The following is an 11895-nucleotide window of genomic DNA, read 5'->3' on the forward strand; positions in this document are numbered from 1 at the left end:
CCTCTCTCTGCAGAGCCATGTGGTCCAGCCATCCCATGGAGTTACCCAGTTCCACCCTCCAGAGCCCAACTGCCCTAAAGACCAACGGCCAGTGGAGTGACCCACCGTGCTACACTGGCCAAGGACCTATAATCCAGAAGGCTACTGGAAAAGAGTCTCCCCCAACTCCTCTGGCTGAGATCAGGTGGGGACTGAGAGAACCTGAGCCAGGCCAGGGCTGCAAGCCAGTGCTGCTTGAGAAAACCAACCACCTGGGCCCTGCGGCTGGCACAGGCAGTGGGGGCCGAGAGGCAGCCTGTGCTGAACTGGTGCTGTTGGCGGACCCAGGCAAGTTCCAACTGGGAAAACTGCTGCCCCGGGAAGCACTCCAGAAGCAAAGGCAGAGTGCCTTCATGGAGGCGCAGCAGCTTAAGGAGAGGCTGGGGGGCAATCAGGCCCAGAGGAGAGAGCATAATGACCCCACAGCCCAGCCTGGCTGCCAGCAGCTGACCCAAGATGTCCCCGCGTGCCCAGTGGGCAACACGGTCGTCTCTGTGTGGCCCAGCAGAGCCCGAGGCGGGCAGAGAAGCGCCTTCAGCAAACCAACCAAGTGTCCAGCAGAGAAGCCTGGGCCACCCCCTGTCTTCCCAGCCAACCAATCTGCAGATTCCCCAGGAGACCTGTCAGGAATCATCAGCTCAGCAGACCTGCCTCATTGGAGTCAATTTTCAAATGCCAACTTTTGTATAGGTGATTTCTGGAACTTACAGATGTTGCCACAGAATGTTCTACTCTCCAGTGCTTTCCTGGGTGGCTCCACGCTGTGGCTGAAGCACAAGGTGGCCCAGATACCCATGCCCTCCTGCCTCTCCTCTGCTTCCTCATTGACCCACGTGCCACTCACGTTCACCAAACTGGGCTTGTGCACCCAGAACTGGTGTGCAAAATGCAGCCTCTCCTTTCACCTGACATCTGACCTGGTCTTCCACATGCGGTCCCATCACAAGAGGGAGCATGCAGGGCCTGACTTGCATTCTAAGAAGCAGGGAGAAGAGGCCCTCGCATGCCCTGTCTGCCACGAGCACTTCCAGGAGCGCCACCATCTCTCCCGGCACATGACATCTCACAGTTAAACAGGTGGCCATGGGACACACCTGTAGGTGCAGCATTCACCTGTGTTTGGTGATGAGGCAGGCATGGCATCGAGTCTTCTTTTGAAAGGCCTGGTCACTGTTGTGGGCAGGGCCATCTTCTTTGGCATGTCTAGATGAACAGCTCAGTCACAATTTGAAAAAGACAGCCAAGTCGTGCAGTGCACTTTGAAGGAAATAAAATCATGAAATAAGATGATTCACTTTACTAATCCAGGGTATTAGAACTAATAGACATAGAGTGTTTCTAACATCTTCAAGAGTGGGGCCATGCTACCATTCTTTTGGCTCCGTAGAGAAACAAGTTTGAGGCACAACGTGAGCTTTGGAGATAAACCTGAATTTGAATCTTGATTCTTTCATCTATTAGCCATGACTGTGGACAAGTTGCTTTAACCTTCTGAGCCCCAGTTTCATCTGTAAAATGGAGATGATAACACCTGTGTCTTAGATATGTAGTCAGTCTGGGTTATATAGGAGGCTCCAGGTAAAATGGCCAGCATAGTGCCTGACACACCGTGAGCATTGCGTAAATGATCTTTATTATCACGTCAGTACTGGTCAACTACTGTTAGGTAACATACAATCTCCCTGGCAAATAACAACAAACATCTATTTTTCATGGGTCTCTGGGTTGGCTGGTGTAGAGCTGGTCTTGCAGGTTTGATTCAGGTTCGTATTCTCTTCTGAGACTGACGGGCTACCCAGAGCATGTTCCCAGCACATCTCAAGCCTCTGCTGGGCCACCTCCACTAACGCCCCCTTGGCCAATGCAAGTCACATGGCTAAACCCAAAGTTAATAGGTGAAAAAAGCATCTGCCACCCACCGAAGCCGTGACAGAGTAGATATATAATCCCACCACCGGGGCGGGTTGGGGGTGGGAGGGTGAAGAATTGGGACCAGTAATTCAATCTGCCACCTGGTCTGTGGGTCTTCACATTCTGAATGTGTGAAAACAGAAAAATAGGATGAAACATACACACTTCTCTTAGTGCTCAAGAAGTGAGCTTATACAAAAACTTAAGGTTTAAAAGATTGTGAGGTTTGAAAGAGTTCTGTGTACCATTTATTATCCACTGCCTGTTGAGTTTCTATCCATAACTATCCAAGTTTACCTTGTCCCTGATAATGCAAACCACAGGTCATAAACTCTTACGTAATGCAGCCTGGCTTGCATGAAAGCAGGGTGCTGGGAGTTTTTGAGTGAGTGCAGGTCATTCTGCATGGGTTTCCAGTGACGTTCAGGATTTGTTCATCTGACCGGCAGTTTCCAGTCCTCCACTGAGATTCCAGCCCCAGAGCTCTGTGCTATGGTTGAGGAGGCAGGATGCAGTTGGTGGATGAAGGAGTGATCTTAGACAGCTGCCACCTAACAACCCATATGTCTCCCAAACACACCCCAGGTCAGGTTTGACCTCTTCTCTCCATCTGCACGGATCCCACCCTATCCAAGGCAGCATCTCCTACTCGTCCTGCTTCTACAGCATGTTCTCTCCCTCTCCTCTCTTGGCCTGCCCTGCCTCACATCCACACACCCATCTACACCCAGCAATCAGCATAATCTTCGAAAAATCCAAGTCAGATACTGCCAAGGCACAATTTAACCACCCACGGCTTCCCTTTCCGTTTACAATCCTAAAACGGGTCCTCCAGGACACCACAGGAACTGTTGATGTTTGCCTTTGAGTTAGCGCCTGACTCATGGTGACCCCAGTGCACAGCAGGAGGAAACACTGCCCAGTCCTGCAACATCCCCATGGTCAGTTGGGGATCAGACTGCTGTGATCTGTAGAGTTTTCACTGGCTGATTTTCAGAAGTAGATCACCAGCTCTTTCTTCCTAGTCCGTCTTAGTCTGAAGGCTCCACTGAAACCTGCTCAGCATCATAGCAACATGCAAGCCTCCACTGGCAGATGGGTGGTGGCCGTGCATTAGGTGCGTTGTCCAGGAGTAGAACACTGGTCTCCCATATGGGAGGTGAGACTTCTACCACTGAACTGCCATTGCCTCCCTCAGGATCTGGTCCCTACCTAATACCAGTAATTGTGAGCACTTACTGAACTTTTCATATTTGCCAGGCAATATTGGAAGTACTTGAAAAAAAAAAATTATGTCACGTGGCCTGACAACAGCCTTCTGCCGTAAGAGCAGCTTCGCTTCCATTTTTACGGTCAACCACCACTGCTAACGTACATATAGCACCCTCTAAGCACTTCATTTTAGGAATTCCATTTCTCCTGGGCCCTGCTCTGACTCCTGGCTTGCCATGTTCTCAGGACAACACTCAAGGTCTTCTCCATCTCAGGGTTTTAGCATCTGCTGTCCCCTCAGCCTACTGTCCCCTCAGCCTGGAACACCTTCCCCAGCAGCTCCGTATGTGGCCACCCTCCTTTGGTCCTGAGCTCTTCTCAGATGCTCTCTCCCTAGAGGGATCATTCCAAATCCCCACCTACAGTACCCCCCAGCCATTTCTCCCAAGGATATACCTAGTCTGCTTCCCTCATAGTCCTTCTTATCCAAAAGGACCTGTTTGTTTTCTTATTTACTTTCTCTTTCCACCAGACTGTCAGCTCCTAGGCAGCAGGGATCTCTGTTTTACTTACTGTGTCTCCCCAGTGCCTAGAACCAAAACAAAAAACTATCTGTCGAGTCGATTCCAACTCATAGTGACCCTACAGGACAGAGTAGAACTACCCTATGGCGTCTCCAAGGCTGTAATCTTTACAGCAGCAGACTGCCACATCTGTGGAGCGGCTGGAGGGTTCAAACTGCCGAGCTTTCAATAAGCAGCTGAGTGCTTAACCACTGCACCACACCTGCCCCTGGTGTGTCCGAACAGTGCATGGCATATGGTGGACTTGTCATAAATACTTTTTGAGTCAATTTCTGTGTGAAAAGCTGTGCGTGACAATGTTCAAAAGTAGATCACCAGACCTGCCCTTTTTTTTTTTTTATTAACAACTTTTATTAAGCTTCAAGTGAACGTTTACAAATCCAATCAGTCTGTCACATATAAGTTTACATACATTTTACTCCGTACTCCCATTTGCTCTCCCCCTATTGAGTCATCCCTTTCAGTCTCTCCTTTCGTGACAATTTTGCCAGCTTCCCTCTCTCTCTATCCTCCCATCCCCCCTCCAGACAAGAGATGCCAACACAATCTCAAGTGTCCACCTGATATAATTAGCTCACTCTTCATCAGCATCTCTCTCCCACCCACTGACCAGTCCCTTTCATGTCTGATGAGTTGTCTTCGGGGATGGTTCCTGTCATGTGCCAACAGAAGGTCTGGGGACCATGACCGCTAGGATTCCTCTAGTCTCAGACCATTAAGTATGGTCTTTTTATGAGAATTTAGGGTCTGCATCCCACTGATCTCCTGCTCCCTCAGGAGTTCTGTGTTGTGCTCCCTGTCAGGGCAGTCATCGATTGTGGCCGGGCACCAACTAGTTCTTCTGGTCTCAGGATGATGTAGGTTTCTGGTTCATGTGGCCCTTTCTGTCTCTTGGGCTCTTAGTTGTCGTGTGACCTTGGTGTTCTTCATTTTCCTTTGATCCAGGTGGGTTGAGACCAATTGATGCATCTTAGATGGCCGCTTATTAGCATTTAAGACCCCAGACGCCACATTTCAAAGTGGGATGCAGAATGTTTTCATAATAGAATTATTTTGCCAATTGACTTAGAAGTCCCCTCAAACCATGGTCCCCAGACCCCCGCCCTTGCTCCGCTGACCTTTGAAGCATTCATTTTATCCCGGAAACTTCTTTGCTTTTGGTCCAGTCCAATTGAGCTGACCTTCCATGTATTCAGTGTTGTCCTTCCCTTCACCTAAAGCAGTTCTTATCTACTGATTAATCAATAAAAAAACCCTCTCCCCCCCTCCCTCCCTCCCCCCCTCATAACCACAAAAGTATGTGTTCTCAGTTTTTACTATTTCTCAAGATCTTATAATAGTGGTCTTATACAATATTTGTCCTTTTGCCTCTGACTAATTTCGCTCAGCATAATGCCTTCCAGGTTCCTCCATGTTATGAAATGTTTCACAGATTTGTCACTGTTCTTTATCGATGCGTAGTATTCCATTGTGTGAATATACCACAATTTATTTAACCATTCATCCCTTGATGGACACCTTGGTTGCTTCCAACTTTTTGCTATTGTAAACAGAGCTGCAATAAACATGGGTGTGCATGTATCTGTTTGTATGAAGGCTCTTGTATCTCTAGGGTATATTCCTAGGAGTGGGATTTCTGGGTTGTATGGTAGTTCTATTTCTAACTGTTTAAGATAACGCCAGATAGATTTCCAAAGTGGTTGTACCATTTTACATTCCCACCAGCAGTGTATAAGAGTTCCAATCTCTCCGCAGCCTCTCCAACATTTATTATTTTGTGTTTTTTGGATTAATGCCAGCCTTGTTGGTGTGAGATGGAATCTCATCGTAGTTTTAATTTGCATTGTTTTTTAATGGCTAATGATCGAGAGCATTTTCTCATGTATCTGTTGGCTGCCTGAATATCTTCTTTAGTGAAGTGTGTGTTCATATCCTTTGCCCACTTCTTGATTGGGTTGTTTGTCTTTTTGTGGTTGAGTTTTGACACAATCATGTAGATTTTAGAGATCAGGCGCTGGCCTGAGATGTCATAGCTGAAAATTCTTTCCCAGTCTGTAGGTGGTCTTTTTACTCTTTTGGTGAAGTCTTTAGATGAGCATAGGTGTTTGATTTTTAGGAGCTCCCAGTTATCGGGTTTCTCTTCATCATTTTTGGTAATGTTTTGTATTCTGTTTATGCCTTGCATTAGGGCTCCTAGGGTTGTCCCTATTTTTTCTTCCATGGTCTTTATTGTTTTAGTCTTTATGTTTAGGTCTTTGATCCACTTGGAGTTAGTTTTTGTGCATGGTGTGAGGTATGGGTCCTGTTTCATTTTTCTGTAAATGGATATCCAGTTATGCCAGCACCATTTGTTAAAAAGACTATCTTTTCCCCAATTAACTGACACTGGGCCTTTGTCAAATATCAGCTGCTCATACGTGGATGGATTTATATCTGGGTTCTCATTCTGTTCCATTGGTCTATGTGCCTGTTCTTGTACCAGTACCAGGCTGTTTTGACTACTGTGGCTGTATAATAGCTTCTGAAATCAGGTAGAGTGAGGCCTCCCACTTTCTTCTTCTTTTTCAGTAATGCTTTGCTTATCCGGGGCTTCTTTGCCTTCCATATGAAATTGGTGATTTGTTTCTCTATCCCCTTAAAATATGACATTGGAATTTGGATCGGTAGTGCGTTATAGGTATAGATGGCTTTTGGTAGAATAGACATTTTTACTATGTTAAGTCTTCCTATCCATGAGCAGGGTATGTTTTTCCACTTAAGCATGTCCTTTTGAATTTCTTGTAGTAGAGCTTTGTAGTTTTCTTTGTATAGGTCTTTTACATCCTTGGTAAGATTTATTCCTAAGTATTTTATCTTCTTGGGGGCTACTGTGAATGATATTGATTTGGTTATTTCCTCTTCGGTGTTCTTTTTGTTGATGTAGAGGAATCCAAGTGATTTTTGTATGTTTATTTTATAACCTGAGACTCTGCAAAACTCTTCTATTAGTTTCAGTAGTTTTCTGGAGGATTCCTTAGGGTTTTCTGTGTATAAGATCATGTCATCTGCAAATAGTGATAACTTTACTTCCTCCTTGCCAATCCGGATACGTTTTATTTCTTTGTGTAGCCTAATTGCCCTGGCTAGGACTTCCAGCACGATGTTGAATAAGAGCGGTGATAAAGGGCATCCTTGTCTGGTTCCCGTTCTCAAGGGAAATGCTTTCAGGTTCTCTGCATTTAGAGTGATATTGGCTGTTGGCTTTGCAGATGCCCTTTATTATGCTGAGGAATTTTCCTTCAATTCCTATTTTGGTAAAAGTTTTTATCATAAATGGGTGTTGGACTTTGTCAAATGCCTTTTCTGCATCAATTGATAAGATCATGTGGTTTTTGTCTTTTTTTTTATTTATGTGATGGATTACATAAATGGTTTTTCTGATATTAAACCAGTCTTGCATACCTGGTATAAATCCCACTTGATCAGGGTGAATTATTTTTTGATATGTTGTTGGATTCTATTGGCTAGAATTTTGTTGAGGATTTTTGCATCTATGTTCATGAGGGATATAGGTCTGTAATTTTCTTTTTTTGTAATGTTTTTACCTGGTTTTGGTATCAGGGAGATGGTGGCTTCATAGAATGAGTTGGGTAGTATTCCGTCATTTTCTATGCTTTGAAATACCTTCAGTAGTAGTGGTGTTAACTCTTCTCTGAAAGTTTGGTAGAACTCTGCAGTGAAGCCGTCCGGGCCAGGGCTTTTTTTTGTTGGGAGTTTTTTGATTACCGTTTCAATCTCTTTTTTTTGTTATGGGTCTATTTAGTTGTTCTACTTCTGAATGTGTTAGTTTAGGTAGGTAGTGTTTTTCCAGGAATTCATCCATTTCTTCTAGGTTTTCAAATTTGTTAGAGTACAATTTTTTGTAATAATCTGAAATGATTCTTTTAATTTCATTTGGTTCTGTTGTGATGTGGTCCTTCTCGTTTCTTATTCTGGTTATTTGTTTCCTGTCCTGTATTTCTTTAGTCAGTCTAGCCAATGGTTTATCAATTTTGTTAATTTTTTCAAAGAACCAGCTTTTGGCTTTGTTAATTCTTTCAATTGTTTTTCTGTTCTCTAATTCATTTAGTTCAGCTCTAATTTTTATTATTTGTTTTCTTCTGGTGCCTGATGGATTCTTTTGTTGCTCACTTTTGTATTTGTTCAAGTTGTAGAGACAGTTCTCTGATTTTGGCTCTTTCTTCTTTTTGTATGTGTGCATTTATCGATATAAATTGGCCTCTTAGCACTGCTTTTGCTGGGTCCCAGAGGTTTTGATAGGAAGTATTTTCATTCTCGTTGCATTCTATGAATTTCCTTATTCCCTCCTTGATGTCTTCTATAACCCAGTGTTTTTTCAGGAGGGTATTGTTCATTTTCCAAGTATTTGATTTCTTTTCCCTAGTTTTTCTGTTATTGATTTCTAGTTTTATTGCCTTGTGGTCTGAGAAGATGCTTTGTAATATTTCGATGTTTTGGACTCTGCAAAGGTTTGTTTTATGACCTAATATGTGGTCTATTCTAGAGAATGTTCCATGTGCGCTAGAAAAAAAAGTATACTTTGCCGCAGTTGGATGGAGAGTTCTGTATAAGTCAATGAGGTCAAGTTGGTTGATTGTTGTAAGTAGGTCTTCCATGTCTCTATTGAGATTCTTACTGGATGTCCTGTCCTTCTCCGAAAGTGGTGTGTTGAAGTCTCCTACTATAATTGCGGAGGTGTCTATCTCACTTTTCAATTCTGTTAAAATTTGATTTATGTATCTTGCAGCCCTGTCATTGGGTGCATAAATATTTAATATGGTTACATCTTCCTGATCAATTGTCCCTTTTATCATTATATAGTGTCCTTCTTTATCCTTTGTGGTGGATTTAAGTCTAAAGTCTATTTTGTCAGAAATTAATATTGCTACTCCTCTTTTTTTTTGCTTGATATATTTTTTTCCATCCTTTGAGTTTTTGTTTGTTTGTGTCTCTAAGTCTAAGGTGTGTCTCTTGTAGGGAGCATATAGATGGATCGTGTTTCTTTATCCAGTCTGTGACTCTCTGTCTCTTTATTGGTGCATTTAGTCCCTTTACATTCAGGGTAATTATAGATAAATAAGTTTTTAGTGCTGTCATTTTGATGCCTTTTTATGTGTGTTGTTGACAATTTCATTTTTCCACATACTTTTTTGTGCTGAGACGTTTTTCTTAGTAAATTGTGAGATCCTCATTTTCACAGTGTTTGATTTTATGTTAGTTGAGTCGTTACATTTTTCTTGGCTTTTATCTTGAGTTATGGAGTTGTTATACCTTTTTGTGGTTACCTTATTATTTACCCCTATTTTTCTAAGTAAAAACCTAACTTATATTGTTCTATATCGCCTTGTATCACTCTCCATGTTTGCCAGTTCAATGCCTCGTGTATTTAGTCCCTCTTTTTGATTATTGTGATCTTTTACCTATTGACTTCCATGATTCCCTGTTATGTGTATTTTTTTTTAATTAATCTTAATTTGTTTGTTTTTGTGATTTCCCTATTTGAGTTGATATCAGGACGTTCTGTTTTGTGACCTTGTGTTGTGCTGGTATCTGATATTATTGGTTTTCTGACCAAACAATATCCTTTAGTATTTCTTGTAGCTTTGGTTTGGTTTTTGCAAATTCTCTAAACTTGTGTTTATCTGTAAATATCTTAATTTCACCTTCATATTTCAGAGAGAGTTTTGCTGGATATATGATCCTTGGCTGGCAGTTTTTCTCCTTCAGTGCTCTGTATATGTCGTCCCGTTGCCTTCTTGCCTGCATGGTTTCTGCTGAGTAGTCTGAACTTATTCTTATTGATTCTCCCTTGAAGGAAACCTTTCTTTTCTCCCTGGCTGCTTTTAAATTTTTCTGTTTATCTTTGGTTTTGGCGAGTTTGATGATAATATGTCTTGGTGTTTTTCTTTTTGGATCAATCTTAAATGGGGTTCGATGAGCATCTTGGATAGCTATCCTTTCGTCTTTCATGATGTCAGGGAAGTTTTGTGTCAGGAGTTCTTCAACTATTTTCTCTGTGTTTTCTGTCCCCTCTCCCTGTTCTGGGACTCCAATCACCCGCAGGTTATCCTTCTTGATAGAGTCCCACATGATTCTTAGGGTTTCTTCATTTTTTTTAATTCTTTTATCTGATTTTTTTTCAGCTATGTTGGATTGATTCCCTGGTCCTCCAGATGTCCCAGTCTGCATTCTAATTGCTCGAGTCTGCTCCTCTGACTTCCTATTGTGTTGTCTAATTCTGTAATTTTATTGTTAATCTTTTGGATTTCTACATGCTGTCTCTCTATGGATTCTTGCAACTTATTAATTTTTCCAGTATGTTCTTGAATGATCTTTTTGAGTTCTTCAACAGTTTTATCAGTGCGTTCCTTGGCTTTTTCTGCAGTTTGCCTTATTTCGTTTGTGATGTCTTGAAGCATTCTGTAAATTAGTTTTTTATATTCTGTATCTGATAATTCCAAGATTGTATCTTCATTTGGGAAAGATTTTGATTCTTTTGTTTGGGGGGTTGTAGAAGCTGTCATGGTCTGCTTCTTTATGTGGTTTGATATGGACTGCTGTCTCAGAGCCATCACTGGGAAACTAGTTTTTCCAGAAATCCGCTAAAAAAAAATGCAGTCAGATCCCTATCAGAGTTCTCCCTCTGGCTCAGGCAATTCGGATGTTAATGAAGCCGCCTGGGGAGGGTGGGGGAGGGATCAGAGAGATAGGGGAGTAGCACCTCAGAATATAGCCAGAGTTGCTTGTCTTGCTTGGAATGGCTATTATATCTGAGATTCCCGTGGGGCGCGTTGCCTATGTGTGCTGGCTGTGTGGAGATTGCCCCCGGGGGGTCTGTCCCGCTGAAGTCAAGGTCAGATCCTCCGCTGCCAGCCCCACGCCCAACGTCAAGGTTCCCCTGCTGGGACGGTGCACTCTCGACTCCAAAATCAGTCGCTGCCTCCCGGGGACTTCTCGTCCCGCCAGCCGCGTCGCCGTGCCGCCTCTGAGAACTGGATGGGCCCCCTCCCGGGGTCAGTTCAGGTGAGTGGAGCAGCTCCCCGTGCTTGTGCCATGACTGCGTGTCCCGGCTGGGACGCTGCTCTCCCTGCTCCAAGACCAGTCACTGCCTCCCGGGGACTTCTCCCACCGGCTGCGTCACCATGCCGCCCGCGCAAACCGCAAACTGGCTGGGCCCCCTCCCGGAGTGAGTTCGGGGGCTAGGGCTGGGCCCCTTGTTTGTGCCATCTGCTCCCCTGGGCTCTGCCCTAAATTGGGCGCCGAAGGTTACCTGACTGGAACACTGGCTCCAGGCTCTGAAAACAATCGCTGCTTCCCCGTATTTGTTCGTTCTCCGTCTCTAAATCTGTGTTTGTTGTTCAGGGTTCGTAGATTGTTATGTATGTGATCGATTCACTTGTTTTTCCGAGTCTTTGTTGTAAGAGGGATCCGAGGTAGCGTCTACCTAGTCCGCCATCTTGGCCCCGCCTCCTGCCCTTTTTTTTTTAAATGAACATTTTATTTAGTTTTTGGTGAAAGTTTACAGGGCAAATTAGATTCTCATTTAAATTTCTCTATACAGTGTTTGGTAACATTGGTTACATTTTCCACATTGTGTCAACATTCTCCATATTTCTGTTTTTGTTCTTCTTCCATTAATCCAGCTTCCCTGCCTCTCCTGACCCCATCTATGCTTAAGGGTGAATGTTGACCATTTGGCCTCATATAAAAAAAAAAAAAAAATTTTTTGTGTGTGTGATTTTTTTTTTTTTAAGGAGCACAGGATTCACAGGTGATATTGTTTATTTTATGAGTCAAACTGTTATTCAGCTGAGAGGTGACCTTCAGGAGTAGTTTTAGTTCAGAGTTTAAAGAGTATCTCAGAACAAGTCTCAGGGGTTCCTCAAGTCTCTACTGGTCCAGTAAGTCTGGCCTTTTTTTAATATAAGAATTATAGTTTTGTTCTAGGATTTTCCCCACTTCCTCAGGGACCACCTCTTATGTCTCCGGCTGGCGAGGTCGGTCAGTAGTGGTAGAGTTGGGTACCATCTAGTTTTTCTGGTCTCTGGATAGACGAGGCTGTGGTTCATGTAGGCAGTTAACCTCACCCATACCACCCTACTTCCCTGAG

General features: G+C 43.5%; 1 protein-coding gene across 4 annotated transcripts in view; it reads left to right on the forward strand.

Annotated features, from left to right (window-relative positions):
- Positions 1-4926, forward strand: part of ZNF488 (zinc finger protein 488) — a 28813-nt gene extending 23887 nt beyond the window's left edge. For all 4 annotated transcript variants that reach the window (XM_049854939.1, XM_049854938.1, XM_049854936.1 and 1 more), the window contains one exon: positions 14-4926. In XM_049854939.1, coding sequence (XP_049710896.1) covers positions 18-1112 — 1095 coding nt within the window. In that variant the 5' untranslated portion in view covers positions 14-17 and the 3' untranslated portion in view covers positions 1113-4926. The remainder of the gene's footprint in view (positions 1-13) is intronic.
- Positions 4927-11895: the final 6969 nt, after the last annotated feature.

Source organism: Elephas maximus, chromosome 16 (genome assembly GCF_024166365.1).
Source record: "Elephas maximus indicus isolate mEleMax1 chromosome 16, mEleMax1 primary haplotype, whole genome shotgun sequence".
NCBI classification, from domain to species: domain Eukaryota; kingdom Metazoa; phylum Chordata; class Mammalia; order Proboscidea; family Elephantidae; genus Elephas; species Elephas maximus.